At 33.2% G+C, this 19,624-nt stretch overlaps 1 protein-coding gene across 1 annotated transcript; it reads left to right on the top strand.

Annotated features, from left to right (window-relative positions):
* The first annotated feature begins 1,525 nt into the window (after positions 1-1,525).
* Positions 1,526-3,941, top strand: LOC132277969 (BTB/POZ domain-containing protein At3g22104-like). Its single transcript, XM_059779810.1, has 3 exons — positions 1,526-1,582; positions 2,096-3,199; positions 3,525-3,941. Exons 1-3 carry the CDS (start codon positions 1,526-1,528, stop codon positions 3,939-3,941), a joined length of 1,578 nt encoding a protein of 525 aa, XP_059635793.1.
* Positions 3,942-19,624: the final 15,683 nt, after the last annotated feature.

Raw genomic sequence — 19,624 nt, 5'->3', positions numbered from 1 at the left:
AAAGCAAAAATGCATAGACTTGCTACTGATTTTTTATTTAAGCCTATAATAATTGAAAATTTACTAGTTTTTCTCATAGTCAGAGGCGAACCGGGCTAAAAATTTCATTATTACCCACTTCACATGAATTTTTGAATTGTTCTACTCATAATCATTCAAATATGGTCACACATTGTAACAAGGTCATTAGTCCCATATATCATAATAGAAAAGTGATTAGGTATAAATGAGTGAGTATGCAGCACTACTCAACGAACTTTTGAATAAAATAGACAAGTGCCTATCCATTACAGTTAGTATTAAAGTCAGATTTAATTCTTAATCTGGTACCACGCCAAGCACCCGGCTCGAAAGGCATCCGGGTGAGCCTTCTCGGATAAGCAGGATAGCTCGAGCCGCAACAAGAACATTATAAATTTGGGTAAAAAAAAATGTAACAAGAGTTATTTGTTTCCCATTAAATTCAAATGAAAATGTAATTAAATATAATTGAACAGATATAACACACCCCATCACACGCTTTGCTATATGACCTTGTCATTCAATAAAAATCAAATGAAGATATTTCTTCTTTTCTTTATATCTTTTTATTACTCTCCTCACTTAGCAAACAACCTCCATCATTGACCTCTTAGTATGAATTCAACTTGATATTCCAACTCTTTGGTTTTTTTGTCTTTGTCATTTTTCAATCACTATCATCATAATATGATTCATTAATCTAATATCTAATTTTTCTATTTTCTTTCTCCCCTTAATATATATATATATATATATATTAGGTTGACAAAAAAATTCAAACACAGCTTAACTCCCATGCGACTTAAACTCTGGCCTTCTACTTTTAAAAGTGAAAAAACAAATCCAAAAACACAGCTTAACTCCCATGCGACTTAAACTCTGGCCTTCTACTTTTAAAAGTGAAAAAACAAATCCAAACTACAACTCTTGAAACTTAATTTAACAAATATATATATATATTTCCCTCAAATTTATACTGTATGTTATTCTGGCTATTTTTGTGGTTAATTTAAAACAAACATTCTTTACTAATTTGTCACTGCAATTTCTTGAAATGGAAGGGGATAGTTTTAGTTGATGATTGATGGACATGGACTTCAGAGCAGTCAACCTACTCTTTGGTGGGTCTAGCTTCTAGCCAAAAGTTGGATCTCATTGTCAACTGAACCCACTACCAAAATTGGCGGTAAAAAGTAGAGAATTATCACTGGCAATGGACCATAGAAGGTATGGAGAGAGAGAGCCATTTTTTTATTAGTGGTCTGTCTACCATTTGGAATCCCTATTATATATATATATATATATATTACACACACACACACACAGAGAGACTCTCTTTTTCTAAAAGTCTCGGCAGCTTCTTATTCCTTCACTGACTAGCATTTCTCTACTATGCTCATTGACCAAGCTGCAGCATACCAAATGCGAATAAAACTTCCTTGCTTTCTTCTGAAAATTTGATTAGAACTGGGCTTTCCGATTTGTTACTGTTGAAATTACTGAAATGTGCTGTGATCTTGAAGTAGATGTCAATGACGAACAAACTTTCTTGGTGGATAAGGTAATTTTGCTTTTCCTTTCCACGTCTCTCACTATCACTCTGTTCCATTCCATTTCTTGTTTACTACAATTAGAGTTTTGCTGTGTATCTTTATTCTCTACGCTTTATATTGCAAATTTAAATTCTCTGTTTTGCAATCACACTCTTGAGCAACTCATATGCTATTATGTACTTATTAGTAGTTACTATGAACAACTTTACCTGTCACAGCAATATTTTCCTTAATGAGTGCAAATTTCTCATTAGTAATACGTACTTTGTGCGCTTTATGTGATATATATATATATATATAGCCTCCCTGTCTCTCTCTTTTATTTTATTTTTGTTTTGGTGATAAATTTTGGTTTTCTCTGAATGTTGTTCTGCTTGAAAGTTGTGTTTTTGTTGCTTGTATTCTGTTTCCTTTTGGATTGAGAGCTTTGGCTCCTTCTAATAAAATCGTACTTACCCAAAAAAAAAAAAAAAATTTGTTCAACTGTCTCACAAATTTTTTTGTGCTATATATTTTTGCAGAAAGTTCTTACATCTTTCTCAGGTAGATTAAGCAAATTATTTGGTAAATTGACCGGTTCCACGAGGAAACTGAAAGTGATATTCCCTGACTTCCCGGGAGGTGTAGAGGGTTTTGAGCTCATTGTGAGGTTTTGCTACAACAATGGAAGAATTGATATGTCTCCCTCTAATATATTTTTGCTATCCTGTGCTGCTAATTTCATGGAAATGAATAAAGACAGCTCAAATATGCCCAATTTAGTAGGCCAAATTGAGAAATACCTTGATGGGATCAACTATTGGACCTGGTCTGATTTTCTAGTTGGTTTGAAACAGTGCCAAAATTTGCTTCCATTCATGAGTTCTTCGTGTATACTTCACGATTTCTTGAAGTTGTTCGTAGTAAAGCATGATTTTCATACTGTTTCAAGCCCTTCTACTTCATCCTCAAACATTTCTAGTCCTCAAATTTCGTTTGATGTAAATGCTGACAGTATCAGAAACCAATGTTCGCGAACTACTTGGTGGTTTGAGGATCTTGTCTTCATGAACATTAATTTGTTTGAAATGGTGATAAAGACAATGATATCACATGAACTTGATCACACTATGATATGCTCCTTCCTCTTTTATTATCAAAAATCGAGTTCTCTAGGTGCCTCACCACTTCAGAAGTGCAAAATCACCGAGACTCTAATCAATCTGCTTTCTATGCTTGATGGGAGCTGCATTTCTTGTAGAGGTCTATTCCATATTTTTCGAGTTTCTTCAAGTATGGAAAAACTTAGCAGATGCTGCAAGAACAAGTTAGAGAATCTGATTGGTTCTCGGCTTGATCAAGCTACATTGGACGATTTGCTTGTTCCACCTCCACGCCACCAAAGTTGCATGTATGATGTGAATCTGATTCTGAGATTTCAGAAGTCATTCCTCCTTAAAAGCAGCAACCGGTTTTTCCTATATCGATTGAAGAAAGTTGCTGCCTTGATGGACTTGTACATGGCTGAAGTAGCCCCAGATCCCGGCCTGAGGCCTTCCAAATTCGTGGCATTGGTGACGGCCTTGCCAGACTTTGGAAGGGACTTTTTTGACCAAATATACCAAGCTTTGGACATGTATCTTGAGGTATGATTAATGCTAATCTTTAAAGCTAGTCTCTTGTGATTTTATCTATATATCCACTAGTAACATTGTATATTTGTTAATACACATGTACATCTAAATTTCAGTAATCGATTTGTGTGTTGTGAAAGAAAAAACCAAGAGTTACTGATTATTAGTTTATAGTTGATCGCGTAGATTAAAAGAGAATTGGCTTTGTAGTTTGACAATGTAAATCATTTCCCAATTGTAGTATATATCAACTTTAATCTTCATAATAGAAGTCAACAATGTGTTGGATACAGTTTACTAAATGTTTCATATGTATATTGACATTATTTTTTGACAGGTCCATTGTAGTTTATGTGAAGAGGAAAAGATAACATTATGTTCTTCACTGAATTATGGCAAGCTCTCACCAGAAACTCTTAAACACCTAGCTCAGAACTCGAATTTTCCAGAGAGTATGGTAGTCACTGCAATTGTCTCTCGGAAATCCAAGCTCGAAAGCCTCCTCCAGGACACACTCCATCTTAAGACCCTGAGCGACTCATTACTACACTATAATAAGAAGGGCAATGAAGTTAAGAATGGTGATGCTGAAGAAATCCTTCTTTATGTGAACACACTCGGTCTTTCGACAGAAAATGAGAAGCAGATAGGTGCACATATTCAAGGTATGCAATGGGGGGTGATGGAATTGAAGAAGGTCTGCCGGAAAATGCAGCCCCAAATGGCAAATACCATGCAACCGACAAAAATGTGATTCGATTCATCTACCTATTGATTTGTATACTATGATGTGCCACACAGTTGAATTATATATATTCTTCTTGAAAAGTAAATAAGAAATGAATGCAGTTTCCTTTAAGCTTTGACGGAGGTAAAGTTGCATTACATCTAACTCTTTATAGATTCCGCAATGGCCGGAGCCTCCTGTGGGCAAGCCCTTTCATTAGTTTGCCATGGTCATCTTCTGACATATTTCAATTGAGATAACAAAGTAGTTGTTTATCTAGCCATTGGCTTCACTTGGTTCCTCAGAAAATTTAGAAAGACTAAAAGTCATCAAGCAACATACATGCATGCACAATAATTATATGCCTTAAATCTGTCGAAATTGGTGTCATATGGACATAGTCCTCAAATACTTGAAAGTAGAAATGTGGCATGCCCAAACAGCAGTTTCAATTTATCTTTTTCCAGGGAACTAAAATTCGTACCATTGTTATAAAACCGTATCAATTAATCTCGAGTAGCAATAGGAAAACGATATGTGGTTCGATAGTTAGACTAATCTGACTGTTTCATTGTCAGTGGAAGATATCCAATTGTAACTGTCCTGCTAACAACGGTGAGGTCCACACCCTCCCTTCACAAATAGTGTGGTCGTCGGATTAGTTCGATTGTCGAACATTGTATCACAACTCTAAGCAATAAAAGAGTCCCAACTCGTCATCACTGAATGTGATCTCTATTCATCGGAAGGTGACTAGATAGTAGATATAAAAATCTAACTATGAATAAGTTTAAGAACTAAGTCACATAATATTGATTTTACGCTTCGAATGCGCTTCCGTTCTTACATTCTGAACTCGCTATCACTTAAATTCCTAATACTCGTGATTTAATTTTGCTGTTCTTACGTTCTCGCTCTTGAATTGACTCTCGCTCCCGCTTTATGTGACTTAGCCTAACAAACCAAACAAACCAAAAGACTTGTTTGAATTTCAGAGAAGAAAACTTGGTGTTCTCAATGTTCAAAAAGGTATTCTTTATATAAAATGTGTGTATATACATATTTAATTAAGATCTATGGGAATCTGAATTTGTCTAAAGTCGAGGATCTTAAATGCCCATTAAGATAATGAATGGATGTTTCTAAAGAATATTTGTATTGACCGTCGAGCCAAGTCTTACCCTGCAGCGAGCGATGCGGCAAACAACATGCAACATTGCGGTGCTCACTAAGACAGAAGAAACATCAATTTGAGGAACCCTAAGTTTGTACAGACATCTTAAATAGAGTTGTGATTACCAAAGCTTTGTTTTTAAAAGTAGTATATAGTTCACCACAAAACACATAAGAAAATATTACTGTATTAGACATTTTTAATAGGTCATGATTATGAAAATATTTATTTTTCTCACATGGACCATGTAAACAGAACAAATTTCCTGCATGTGATTTTAAAATATTTGTTCATTTGACTCATATATTTGAATTTTAATAATAACAGTGAAAGACATAAATTGAAATTTATTGTTAAAAAGAAAATCTTACTTCATAAAACCAAATAAAACTATGATGGCACATCGATTATTGATATATCCTTTCAATTCATAAAATTTATGTAGTGTGATAGGGGGAGATGAACATATATACAATAAAACATTGTGTTGAATATAATAATAATAATAAAAAAAAATGGGGTTACTAACTTCTCAGGAAAGATACTTTTGAAGAGTTCATTTTTGTTTTAAAATGAAAAAAATTAGTTAGTTATCTTGCAAAAAAAAAAAAAAAAATGACTGCATGCATTAGTGCATTTGCTCTGCATTTTTATTTATTTATTTTATGTGAGATGGTTAATTTTCTATATTATTATTTGTCATTAGCTACTATTGATTTTTGTCATTGGCTTTAGAGTGAGCACAAGAACCCATTGCGCCAAAACCGTTTGGGTATTCCCACCTAATTAATACTAGTATCAAAATTTACCAAACAAAAGGTAGATAATAATAATAGTAAATAAAAGATTTAACATATTTTAAAGATTAATTTAGTAAATTCGAAAAGGGTTAGATATTCAATATAGTATGTCTTATTGGAAGGGAAGAGGCTCATAAATGCAATTTGTAAGGGTCTAAAAATTAGATTATCGAAATGTTTGGGCCAACATTCTTGAAATCAACAAATCATATTTTCTTGTGACAAACTAATCAAGGAAAAACATTTTTGATTAGGGTTCCAATCTACTGGAACCAGAGAGCATTAATGAGTCGACAAAGTCAAGAAGACACTCCCCGGGTTGCATAACATGTTCTTAGGTCATGATCCGAAGCTGTAGACATTTTTTATATGACATTGCTTGAAGTTTTCGGGATACAACATAAATACATGCACAGTCCTGCTACTTGGGCCCAATTCGGCGAAGCCGAAAGATCCAAGGTGGTTGGTATGGGCTTACGCCGAAATCGAACACCCCCCCCCCCCCCCCCACACACACACACACACACACACAGACACAGAGAGAGAGTTTTGGAGTGTTTTTTAGTTAGGAGTGACACCATTTGCCACTATGATTTCGACACGATTAATTGTGTTCGTGTCATAATTATTTTTTGAATAATTCATATAATTAATCGTATCATGTTTTGGAACTCATTTTGTTTAATTTGATTAGATTGGTTTAATTAATAGTGTGATAATTGTGTCAATTTAACCTGATTAACCCTAACTTGTTTCAACCCAATTAATATGATTATGTGGACATTTTTGTTATTTCAATATAAATCAAATATTGATATTATATTTTCAGTTTTTTGTTTTTCTTTTATAATCATATTGTCCATATTATCCTTATTTTCAAATTTTAGTCATCAATATATTATGCTATTTTTTCTTTATATTTGTATTTTATAATTAAGTTAATAAACAAGTTAGATTACTCAAAAATAAAAACAGGTTAGATACATTATTAAATTGATCGTGTTGTGTATGAGTCATGTGACCCATTTATTATAAGAATTGCGTTATATTATTTATTTAATAAATGAGTTGTGTTCAGAGTCCTTGACACGAGTATTAAAGTAATCATATTCAAATTGAGTGAATTATTATTATTTCAAAAAAATTGAGTGAATTGACCACTATAATAGAATTCTATTTGCTCCACACAGCACATGAATACAAATTGCTAGCAGCAAATTCTAGTGGGATGTGTATGGGAAGGTAAGTGAGATCATTTGTATTGTTAGTCCACTGCTATGCTAAACTTTATAATATAATTAATATATATATATATATATACACAAACACACATATACATATTTTCTTATTTTTTTTAGCTACTTATTTACTTTCCAGTAAAGCTAAAATGAAAACTGCAGTTGTCACCCGGTGAAAATGACCCTCCATAAGTGCCATCTAAAGACATAAATGTGTAGCAGCTGGGTGATCTACAGTTTACATGTACCATTATCATAATATACTTTGTATATATATATATATATTTTTACATTTGTTATTATTTCATAATATACCCAGTTCATTTAGTTACTTTACTTTTAACTTTGTAGTTCGATTGGTGATTCATTAATTCATTCACCCGCTTTTCATTTTGATAGGAGTATGCGCTCTACTTATTTTCTTTAAGAAATAATTCCGTAACGATTCAGATATTTTAATCTATTATTTATAAAAATAAAAATAAAAGGATTTAAGCAACGATTAGTTTGAATTTTGAAATTAATATTCAATTAGAGAATAAAAAAAAAAATTATTTTTTACTCTAATTCTATTAAACTTTTCAAAATTTGAACAAAATGGTCCAAACAAATCTATAAAACAACAAAATGGTCCACTGTGTAGAGGCACTCTCAACTGTCAAATTTTTGTTTGCACTTGGGTCATAAATTCAGAATAACCGGGCCACCAATATTGCTTATATGTTAGGCCTTATTTCCTTTGGACCTTAAGGGGACATTTATCCTAAACCCAAAACCCTAAAAAAAACAAAATGGTCCACTGTGTATAGGCACTCTCAACTGTCAAAATTTTGTTTGCACTTGGGTCATAAATTCAGAGTAACCTGGGCCACCAATATTGCTTATATGTTGGCCCTTGTTTCCTTTGGACCTTATGGGAACACCTATCCTAAACCCTAAAAAAAATAAAACGGTCCACTGTGTATAGGCACTCTCAACTGTCAAAATTTTGTTTGCACTTGGGTCATAATTTCAGCATAACCTGGGCCACCAATTTTGCTTATATGTTGGGCCTGTTTTCTGTGAAAGTAACGTACTCAGATACTTCTGAAATGCATATATATATATATATATATATATATATATATATTAATTTCTAATATATTCAACATTTCTCATATACTTCATAACATATTTTTATCAAGTTTAAACATTAAAATGCGACTTTTACACGTTCCAACGATAATAACATAGTATAATTATTAAAAAAATATAAAAAGTAAATTAATAGGTATGTGGTCTAGCGGTACCCGACCCTTTCTTTTTAAAGGGAGGTTAGAAGTTCAAATCTCGGTGGAAGTATGTCTATATGAATACCAACTAGGAAAAGAAAATTATTAAAAAAAGTTCAAAATTTATTAAGTTATGATTAGAGATGTTTGTTTTATGTATTGTGAAACAAAATTGTCATTTTAATGGTTGCATTTAGATTCATAATATTTTTTAAAAATTAATATTTATCTATATATAAATAAAATTTATTAATTTTCTATGAACGTATCATGATTTTTTATTTATTTATTTTTATTTTTAAAATTTGTCCGAACTTATCCTAACCGGACACCTTACATAACTCCGTAAATTAATAGGGACAAAGCCCTTGAATACCCGATTAGCCTATATATATATATATATATATATATATCTATTCTACTTACCTGATGACACTACACGGTTATCCAAAAAAATATCTTCTACTCACTGGATATTTTCTCTTTCCCAAGTCAGAAGATGCATCATTTTTCGTTAATCAATTGCTAAGACAGCTGTAACCCGCTAATTATTTCCTTCTCCATCTTAAACAAATTAAAAGTGATCCATTATGCACCTAAACCAAGAAAAAAAAACTTTCGGTTACTCTCTCATCGAATTGGTCCAATGAGGGCTAAAAAAAACTGTTTTGGCCCTTAAGTTAAATTTTTACTTATTAAAATTTTAATATATATACATATAATTTTCGTATATAACATATTTATTATTTAATTAATTAATTTTCATGAATTTTAGTTGATTGAAATTTGAGCATTTCCAAAAAAAAAAAAAAGAACGATAACCCTAAAAAAAAGGTAGGAACCCAAGAAATGAATGCCTTGATTTTCTTGACACATATATGTGTATATAAGGAGAGAGGTGAAAAAAAGAAAAAACAAAAAAAAAAAGAAAAAGAAAAAAGGGAAGGAATACATAATCGTAACAGGGAGAAAAAAAAATAAAAAAACTTTTAGCCACTTTTTTTTTGGTCAATCCTTTTCTTTAGAATTTAAGAATTAAAGTTGTTTAATTCGACGGAATCTTATGAAGTTTTGAGAATTGAGTGATTTGATTAACCTTAATAATCCATAATTATATAATTTGTTCTTCCTTGTAATTTTATTTTAGTAGAATATTTTGTATACATATTTTAATTTTTGTTGAATTGTTTTAAAGGGAGATTATTTTGCGTTTTATTTTTCTTTTAATTTCAGTCAAATGGTAATGTGAAATTATACAATATATTGTATAAAATATAACATATTGAGTGATTTGTATATATAATAAAATAAAAGTAAATTAATTTTTGACATGTTGATTTGACGCTGACTGAATAATGATAAGGTTATGTTACGAAGTTGTCTAGCCATTATTATTAAATGTTCATTGAACGTTGTCAATTAAAGAGTAATTAGGGAGGATCTTTTTCGGACAAACCAGTCCTTAAGTATTTCCCAAAATCAAGTAATTAGAAAGCAACAAAAACCTAAACATCGGTAATCCTAGGCCTCTATTTTCCACGGTGCTTATTTGCCTCACAAGTCACAATCAGACGTTTTCTTTCATGTTAACAACGTGTATGTGTGGGTGCCAAGTTACATGTAACATGTTTTTGTGACCAGAAACGTAATAGAGACGGATACCACGTATGCGAAAGTCACACCGCGTTTAACGTGTTCGTGAAGTAGCCACTCATTTTATAGGTGTTTCATATTTCTCTTACCTTGAAACATGACACGGTTGCATTTTTCACGTGCTTAGTCAAATGTGTGATCAATTTATGCACTCGACTTGATCTTTTAAAAGACAACATTCATATAATTATAATTTTTATGACTGGTTTCATTCAAGAATATGCGTTATAAATGATTAAAAAAAATAAAAAATTAAGCTTATATTGACATCTTTTTTTTCAATTGGAGTGGTTAGGACATCTCCAATGCAATGCTAAAAGAACTATTACTTCTAAAATATAGCAAGTGAACTTAAAAAGGGGCTCTCCAATGCAGTGCTATATTGTCTACCAATTTTTAACCTTACCAAAACTGATACTAATTGTAGCACAAGAATAAAAAAATAACCCCATTAACATCGTCCTTTTCAAGAATATGCAGCTCTTTTATTAATGTCTCTTTTAGTCAGAATGTTTGTTACTAATAGTCTTATTGTATATGATGAAAAAGAGATTTAATTTTTAATAACAACCCGCCAAAAATTGGTTGAAAGGAAGGAGTATCCCTAATATAATAAGTTTGCTGAAGCTCATGTGATGTTCCCAAACATTAAACACTTGTGACCGAAGTATTTGTAATGATTTGATTTACCAAAAAAGAAAAAAAGAAAAAAGAAAGGTGGAAGAATTCACAGAAGAATGATTAAAGAATGAGAAATTATGGAAAAGCAAGAGTTGGAAACAGAAAAGAAGGCACATATTAACCCCGAGGGAGGATTAGTTTAGTTGGAAAATACTTAGACCTGGTGCCTCATGAAGTATAGGTTTTAGTATTGATTCTTCATAGGTACAAATATCGGGTCTAAAAATCGATTCCTCCTGAGTACAAATAATTCCTTAGGGGCCATGCCCGCGAATATAGTCCGAGATTTACATGATCCGTGTTAAGGGAGTACTTTCTTCGAGTCTCATAAATTAGTCAGGGCAAAGTCCCGAACACTTCGATTATTGAAAAAAAATAAAGAAGCCACCTATTACAAGGGGTAAACGCGTTTCTCCTATTTCACCTACATGCATAATGCAAAAAAAAAAAAATGTAATTCATTACAAATTCAAAATGCTAAAAAGGAAGAACAAAAATGACAATATCACTTGCGGAAAAAAAAAAAAACACAATGTTGACTTGTTAAGTAGTGCATGCAGTCCCCACCAAAGTACTCTTCATACATAATACATACCCACACGCAAATATAGAATCTTGACGATACTCTTCATACATAATACATACCCACACGCAAATATAGAATCTTGACGATACTCTTCATACATAATACATACCCACACGCAAATATAGAATCTTGACGATACTCTTCATACATAATACATACCCACACGCAAATATAGAATCTTGACAAAACCTATATTGACATCGTCCTTTTCAATTGGAGTGGTTAATAATGCACACATAAATAGTGGTATTGAATTATGCAGCTCTTTCACTAATGTCGTTTTTAGTTGGAATTATTGTTACTCACGTCACTTTTAGAAAAGACATAAAAACATATATATATATATATATATATATATATATATATATATATTATCGGAATTATTAGAGGTCGCAATTGATTCAACAATTGGATCATTTGAGTTATGGTGTTATTAGTGTAGGATTTATAATTAAAATGATTACTTATCAGAAGAATCTTAGGCTCTGTTTGGTTAGATAGAAATAAGTAAGAAAAGAAAAGAAATAAAAAAAAAAAAAAAAGTGAAGTGAATGAAAAAAAATGACAATGAAAGAAAAGTAAAGTGAATGAAAAGAAAATTTATTTTCTATGAAATATTTGGTTAGCATGAAAATTTATTGAGGAAAATTGTATGAAAATATTAGTTTGTTAGTTTGGATAACATAAAAATGAAAAGAAAGTGATTGTGCATATCAAAATTACTCTTATGATTTCAAATACTAAATAAATAAATAAATTTGTGTATGATGATGTTTATTTTATTCAAAGTTTTAATAAAATGATGAATTATTAAATTTTAATAATATAATTATTTATATTGTTTAAATTAAAACAATACTTCAAGACTTTTTAGGTAGAACCGTAAAAGCAGAACTATCTATTCATTTAAGAGAAACAAGGAAGCTTAAAAATAAAAATAAAAAATTTTAAAAAATTTGGGCTCATGGACTCATGGGCTTTCAACCAGAGAACACAAATATATATATATATATATATATATATATATATTATTCTCTATCTATATAATAGAGGTGTATAATATATCTGATACAATGTATATATTTGTGTTAAACAATAATTAACTCTAGAGGGGGATGAATAGAGTTAATGGCCAATTAAAATAATTTTCAATTTCACTAGAGATAAACAATTATGCAATAATTAATTGAAGTAGATAATAATTCAAAGCACAAATGTAAGATAGATAGGGATTAGAAATTGCAAACAATGACAAGAAGATTTTTAGCGAGGTTCGGAAACTCCTACTCCTCAGCTCAAGATTCCTCTTGAGACTTTCCAATCCACTAGAGCTTCTCCTTAATGGTGGAGAGCAAACCTTCACATGAATCAAGCCTTTGCTTCCATTTCTTGTTAGGAGAACACCCTTTTCCTAGGCTTCTTTCGGGTGACACCAACCCTTACAAGTTTGTAGAAAAGATTGTAGTTGAAATAGAAGATTGAGTCTCTCTCTCAAGATAGATTTACAATTGTAGGCTCACAACTAGAGTAAGTATATGAATGAAATGAAGCTCAAATCTCTAGTATGGGATGAGTGATCAAATGATTGTCTTGAATGCTCTAGAATGAAGCTCTTGATTAATCTTCAAATTGCTCTCAATAGATATGTATTGTAACACAAGCTGCACCTCCTATTTATAGAGAGAAGAAGTCAATATAGCTGTTGGAGATGAGGTGTCAATAGTCCAAGTTCGCAGGTAGCCGTTTGATTTGAAATTGACTATGTATCGGTCGGCTGATGGAGCATCGCTGAAAGCCTTTCGTCAACCGGTTGATCCTCAATCGTCGGTCGGCCGAAACGGTTGTTTAAAGTTACAGCTCTCGGGACTTCATGAAACCTTTATGTCGGTTGGCTGATGGATAACCTTCAGTCGGCTGATACATATATAATTTTGTGAAAACCCTTATCGGTCAGTTGAACCTCCATGTTCAGTCGGCCGAAACTCCTTGAATGCGATCCTCCATTTTCCTTCTCTGTTTCTAGGCTTTCAAATAGATTTTGCCATTTAACTCATGATCCTAGAATGTGTGAGCTTCATGACATTCATATATTATTTTATCATTTGAATCTATGGCACTACCCTATTTGAATTTGCCATTCTTGATTGTTTTTCTTCTCCGTGTTTCACCTTTGAAGTTTGGAAGAGAATGACTTGTTTTTTTTTTTTTTTTGTCTTTGGAGTGCATAGAATATTTAGCTTGGTTTTATCTTTCCTTGTTTTTCACTTCACTTTTGGACTTGCAATGACTAACCTGTTAAATGTTCTCAATGCAAAGGTTAGTTCTTAAAACACAATTAATGTTTTATGATTGTTAAAATTAGTCTTGGGGTTAACAATTTCCCCCTTTTTGATGATGACAAAACATTGATGTGTTTTAAACATTAGCGGAGTTGCATTAAAAAAATACTACCCCTATCGTTATGCTCATTTGTTCTTCATCATAGACAATTAAAGACAATTTAGGATCGTAATTGAGAATAAACATTTTTCATATAAGTCTCCCCCTATTTTTATGCATTATATATAAAATTGACAAGTAGGCATATCTAGAGAAATATATAGAGACTAATGTTGACATTTAGAAATTGAGTACAATAGTCATGAACTATGTCAACAAAATAAACAGTCTATCTAACTAAGTAGTCTATCCAAAAACAACATAAACAGTCTATCAATTAGAATAATAGCATAAGCCAAACACCACCAAAATAAACCAATGTCAACAAAGTATACCGGTAACTCAAAATAAACCATCCAAACCATCATCTATCAACACATCTTCTCCCCTTTTTGTCATCCTCAAAAAGAACATATAATCTAGGAAGGCAGGCCACTATACTAAAATAAACCAAGAGATAGTGACCACAAGTAGAGAATATATCCTCAATAAGGAGGAAGATCTGCAGCCATACGCAATTCCTTGAGATTCTTCTTGATGGAGTCGACATCATCCTCAAGAATGTCTAGACGTCCAGCCATATCATTGACTGTAACTTCAGTCCGGCGAGAGATGCTGATATGCTCATACAGAAGAGCATTTTGCTGCATGAGGAGCTCGAGAATAGCCAGATCGGTCTGTAGAGGCAGTATAGGAACATAAGGATCGACTAGAGGGGGCTCGTCATGGTCATCATCCTCATGCACAACAGGAGCTGAAATATTGGGAGGGACAAGAAATTCCCCATCATCTCGAAGTTCTCCCCTCTCTAAGGCCTCATTCCAAGCGCGTTTAATTGGATTGAACCAATGCCCACTATTATCCATTTTAAATCCCATTAATCCAAGAGTGGTGGATGTGAGTTTGTTCTAGGGCCCTTGATCCTTTTTCACTTCCCGTCCAACGGATACCCCCTTTGCTAGAAAGATGAGACTCAATGGCATGGCATTAAAAAGGTGTTTGTCTTCACTCTTTTGGCACTCAAGAATATGATAAAACATGAGAAAATCAAGATCAAAACCCTTACCATTAAGGATGCACCAAATGAGGAGTGCCTCCATGTATGAGACATCAGAGCGACCTCCGGATTTGGGAAGGATTGCATACATGATAATGTTGTAAATGACCCTAGCTTCCAAAGTGAGCTGTTTGGCGTGAACTTTGTGAGTATTTGTGATCCGCTTATTGTAGCTCATTTGCCGAATGACCTCAAGCTCATTGAATCCCTCCCCTTGGTACCATGTGAAGGTGGTGAAATACTTGATGGATCCCTCGGGTAAGTCAAGAATTGTTCGAATGGTAGGAATATCTAAGGTAAAGCTGGTGCCTGCAACAAAGGACTCTACTTGTGTAATACTCCTAATTTTAAAAGGATAGTCCTGGTATTTATTTTATTGTTTCTAATGCATTTTTACTTGTTAACGTGCATATGTGTTAATTTTACTGCTTTAATTGTGATTTATTATTTACTTGTTTTCTTTGTTGGGATTCTTTGTTGTGAGTTTAATTGAATTTACTTATTTAAGTTGTTCTATTTTAGTTAGTGTAATTATAGTAATTATTTGGTTGTTTTAATTTACTTAATTAGAGGGTTGTTTTAATTGATTTATGTTTAACTGATTAATTGTTTAAATGTATTTATTTTGTTAAATATAATTGTTTTCTAAACTTAACGTGACTGTAGGGTTGGTTGCATGTATGGTATATACATAAGTAGCCGACATTGATATTATAAACTAGTTGGGTTTTATGGGCCGAGTTTCAGTTTAGGGTTTAGGTGGACTTAGATTTATGGTGGCCTATAAATACATGTAGGGTTTCAGTTTAGGGTTTGAGAACCCAATTCACGGCATACAGAAAACAGAGAGACGTGTAGAGGAATCTGGGAGAGAACAGAGAAGGGAAAACAAAAAGGGGTTACCGGGAAAGTTTAGAAGGAAGACGTTGAGATTTTTGGAACCGAATTTCACAGGCAAGTTCTAATACTAACCTTACCTCTTTGGCCTGTGTTTTTTGCATCCCTAATTAAATTCCAGGATGAAATAAATTTAATTTAATTTGTTTTAACTTGGTTTGCACGGTTATTTGGTTTTTAAAACAGTATGTGTTTTCTGTATCTGTAACTTGTTCGTTTTTAAACGGTTTTGCATAACTCTTGTTCTAATGATAATTGATTAATGTCTAATGAGTTTAAATAGTTCTGGAAGATGTTTCTGTGCATCGTTAATACAATCCCAGGTGAAAGTAAACCGTTAAATTAATTTTTGGTTGCATAGAAATTGTTCAACATCGTGTGTGTTACCGATTGGGTTTTTGGCTTGTTTTAAATCTGTTTGAAAAAAATTATTGTTCTGATTAGTTTTGATTAATGAACAATGAATTTAATTAACTTTGGAACACTCTAGGACTGAGTTTTAATCAATAATAAACTTGGGTTGAGGAATACAGTTGCCGGACATCGCCGGAATTGGAAACGAAGACGCACAAGGGAAGAGCCTGCTCTAATTAGAGTAGAGCAGGCTCAAAAAAAGGGTAAAGCAGGCTCAACCTTAGGTAGAGCCAGCTCTATGGGAGTCTAGAGGCGGCTCCATCATGGGGGAGCCGGCTCTACCTTGTTGTGGAGGCGGCTCCACCTTTTGCGGAGCCGGCTCCTTTGATTTTTGCTTCCAGTTTTAAGTTTCTGCGAGACCTGGGCTACGGGAATTGAATTCTTGACATTCTAGGCTGAAAATAGAGTGTTTCTAAAGGTATTCAGAAGGGTCTAAACCTGTGTTAAATTTTCAAAAGGCCTGGTAATTCATAATCTTCCATAAGAAGCTAAAAGAAGGAACAACCAGAAACTCTTAGGAAAGAGATCAATATTACTGTGATGCGGATAATTCAAGTTGCTTGTTTTAAAATTAGCATTTGAACTAGGAATTTTATGTTTAAATCATATGACAGTGGTATAGGATTAAGCATCACAATTTATATAATGTCGGTTATGCTTAACAGGAAACTAGTTGATGTTTACAAGTCATTGTGTATAATCAACTCACCGGATGATATGGAGTAGTTTAAACGAGCATGTTAATTTTGATATTGATATTAGTATGCTGATAAGGGATTAAAAAATGGATTACACTTATTATCTGCATTCTTAAACTGTTAGAGAATCATGTGTTGTTCATATATGACAAGCTTGCAATTTATATATTCTTGTTGTATTTGTTATAGATGTGTGGATATTGATATTTATAATATCATTTGTATTATTAACAGTTGGATGGATGGTGTTATACTTGTTATGGATTGGTTGATATTGATTTTATCTCATTATTTGTATTATCAACATTGGATGGATGGTTTGTATGCATCGGTATGGGACGGTGACATACTAGGGGGATTAGCTCAAAAACGCTAAGTCCTATCTACTCTGGATTAAGGGATAGATTAACTACAAAAGTTAAGTCCTATCTGTATTTTGTGTCAGATCACTAAATAGTTGAGTGACACTTTTGGTTTGGAACGAATTTTAAATATATTTTTATGGTGCCACGATATGAGCCTGAGTCTCAGAGTCGTTGGCCAGGTAACATATATGCATTGGGATGCATAGCTGGCTATGATGGTTGGATGTGTACCCTGCTAGGTCTAGGTAGTCATGCCCACCTCAGGTGCGTTTTGCATGGTGCCTACTAGTCAGGTTGAGACGGGCCTGTAGTCCAGTGAGAGTCTTGTAGTGTGATTATATATATATATGTATCTATGGACTATATAGTTATTGTTGAATTGGTTAGAATGTACATGCGTATCGGGTCTCTGCTTGGGTAATAGTAGTATAGAACTTGCTAGTGGGCCTGACCCACTTATTATTTTTCAAGTATTGGATGTTTGAGGTCTTAGAGCTTGTTCGAGCTGAGTAGAGACGATCTTTCATTCTACCGACGATGTAGGACTTCTTTCCAGATATTCGATTTGGGCTTTTATCTTTAGTTATTTATTTTCGTTCGGTTTGGATTTTTATTAGTGGTCCACTGAAGATGAATTCTCGAGTTGTAAACTTATGAAGTTTGGATTGTCAGAGTTTAAATATTTATATTTGAGGATTTTTAATTTAGTATTCCTTCAGCTTATTATTATTTCTTAAATTCATTTTGTATTCTGTATTCGATTAAATATTAATTGTTTGATAGCCCTCGGATCTGTGCTCGGACTTGATCACCCGTGGCTCTAGAATCGAGGGGATCACAACTTGCAAGGTATGTGGAATTTTTTCGAGGTGGGTGTAGAAGAGACGAACCAAACGAGGATAAAATGGGACATTCATAGCTACATACTTTCCTAATCCTATGGCATCAAAGAGTTCGTAAGTGTTGAGATGAAGGGCCTCACATTCGAATTTTGACAAAACTTTCCCGAAAATAACTTTTCTATGAAGGAACTTAGTGTCATAGAGATTTTTCATGGCTAGATTCTTAAAAAGAGCAAGGTTAAAAACTGGTAGGGGCTCGACATTGCTAGCCTCGGCTTGCTCAGTGTGACTAGTTTTCTTTAGTTTGGAAGATGGGCGACGGGGGTTTCTCCTAGGCTCAGAGGATAGCATGTCTTGATGAGAATTTGTAAAATCTCTTTTGACAAAAAGTGAAACCCTAACCTAAATCAACTATGACAGAGATAAAAAATACAAAGAATTTGGGAAACTTTCGAATGAAAAATTGATTTCATTTGGTCATAATAAAAACTCCCAAATCAATTTTAACAAACCAGTACAGAAAATCCCCAAATTTAGGCACTAGAATCCTAGGGTTTAGCAAGATGAAACCATGGTAAGATAGAATTTAACACAACCCCAACAGAATTGTAAGAATTACAAGGATGAAATTTTAGTGAGATTGAGGCTTAATAAATGCTAACAATCAATTCGCACAATTACATCAAACTTAATGATCATAAACGATTTGGCATGATGAATCTAGGGTTAATAGATATGAGATTGTGAAAATAGAAACCCTAAAATCGACACAACAGCTGAGATTTAGAATCTTAGAAACCCAACCCACAATAGAAACTTATAAATCGTGCTTGACAGATTCGTGGTGAGATACTTTCATAAAGATACAGTGGATTACGAAAGTGAGGAGATGATTATGAACTTACTAATGGGGATGATTTTGACGATGAGATTGAGATTCAGTAAATGATCCAACTGGAAGGAATGAATCAGTCGCGAAGATGGAGAGACTTGGGAGAGAGAGACCACCGGTGAAGATGGAGAAAGAAACCTTAAGTCTTAAAATGAAATAAATGAAATGATTTGAAACCCTAAATAAAAAATCGCAGATCTGACTTTCGATTGATTAACAAGATAATGTCGGTCGGCCGAACTTGTGACTTTCGGTCGGCTGATAAGTGATTTTCGGCCGGCCGAAATACCTTTTTTCACAATTGTAGCTGCTTGATAGGACATCCTCCTCATATGCCATTCCAAGCTTTCTTTTGATGAAGCAAAAAGTATCTTCTTGAAGAGGTTTGGTGCTTATCGGTGCTTATAAAGACTAATTCAATTTCACCCTTTGAAACATGATCTCTAATGAAGTAATATCGAATCTCAATGTGCTTCGTTCTTGAGTGCAAAAGAGGGTTCTTTGAAATGTAAATAGCACTCGTATTATCACATTTTATAGGAATTTGGTCAAATTTAAGTCCGAAGTCTTTAAGTTATTGCTTAATGTAAAGTGTTTAGGCACAACTACTTCCGGCCGCCACATATTCAGCTTCCGTCATTGACAAAGCCACAGAATTTTGCTTTTTGCAATACCAAGATGCTAGTGATTGACCAAGGAGGTG

This window comes from Cornus florida, unplaced genomic scaffold (genome assembly GCF_030987335.1).
Source record: "Cornus florida cultivar Cherokee Brave unplaced genomic scaffold, ASM3098733v1 CherokeeBrave_3.0.0_Hap2_Chr01, whole genome shotgun sequence".
NCBI classification, from domain to species: Eukaryota; Viridiplantae; Streptophyta; class Magnoliopsida; order Cornales; family Cornaceae; genus Cornus; species Cornus florida.
This window is presented reverse-complemented; position numbering and strand designations above follow the sequence as displayed.

Bases quoted from the DNA above. Each gene is read 5' to 3' on its own strand.
- LOC132277969 (XM_059779810.1), top strand. From the start codon at position 1,526: ATGTGCTGTGATCTTGAAGTAGATGTCAATGACGAACAAACTTTCTTG. The intron at 1,583-2,095 runs GTAATTTTGCTT...ATATTTTTGCAG, and splicing joins AAACTTTCTTGGTGGATAAG to AAAGTTCTTACATCTTTCTC. The intron at 3,200-3,524 runs GTATGATTAATG...ATTTTTTGACAG, and splicing joins CTTTGGACATGTATCTTGAG to GTCCATTGTAGTTTATGTGA.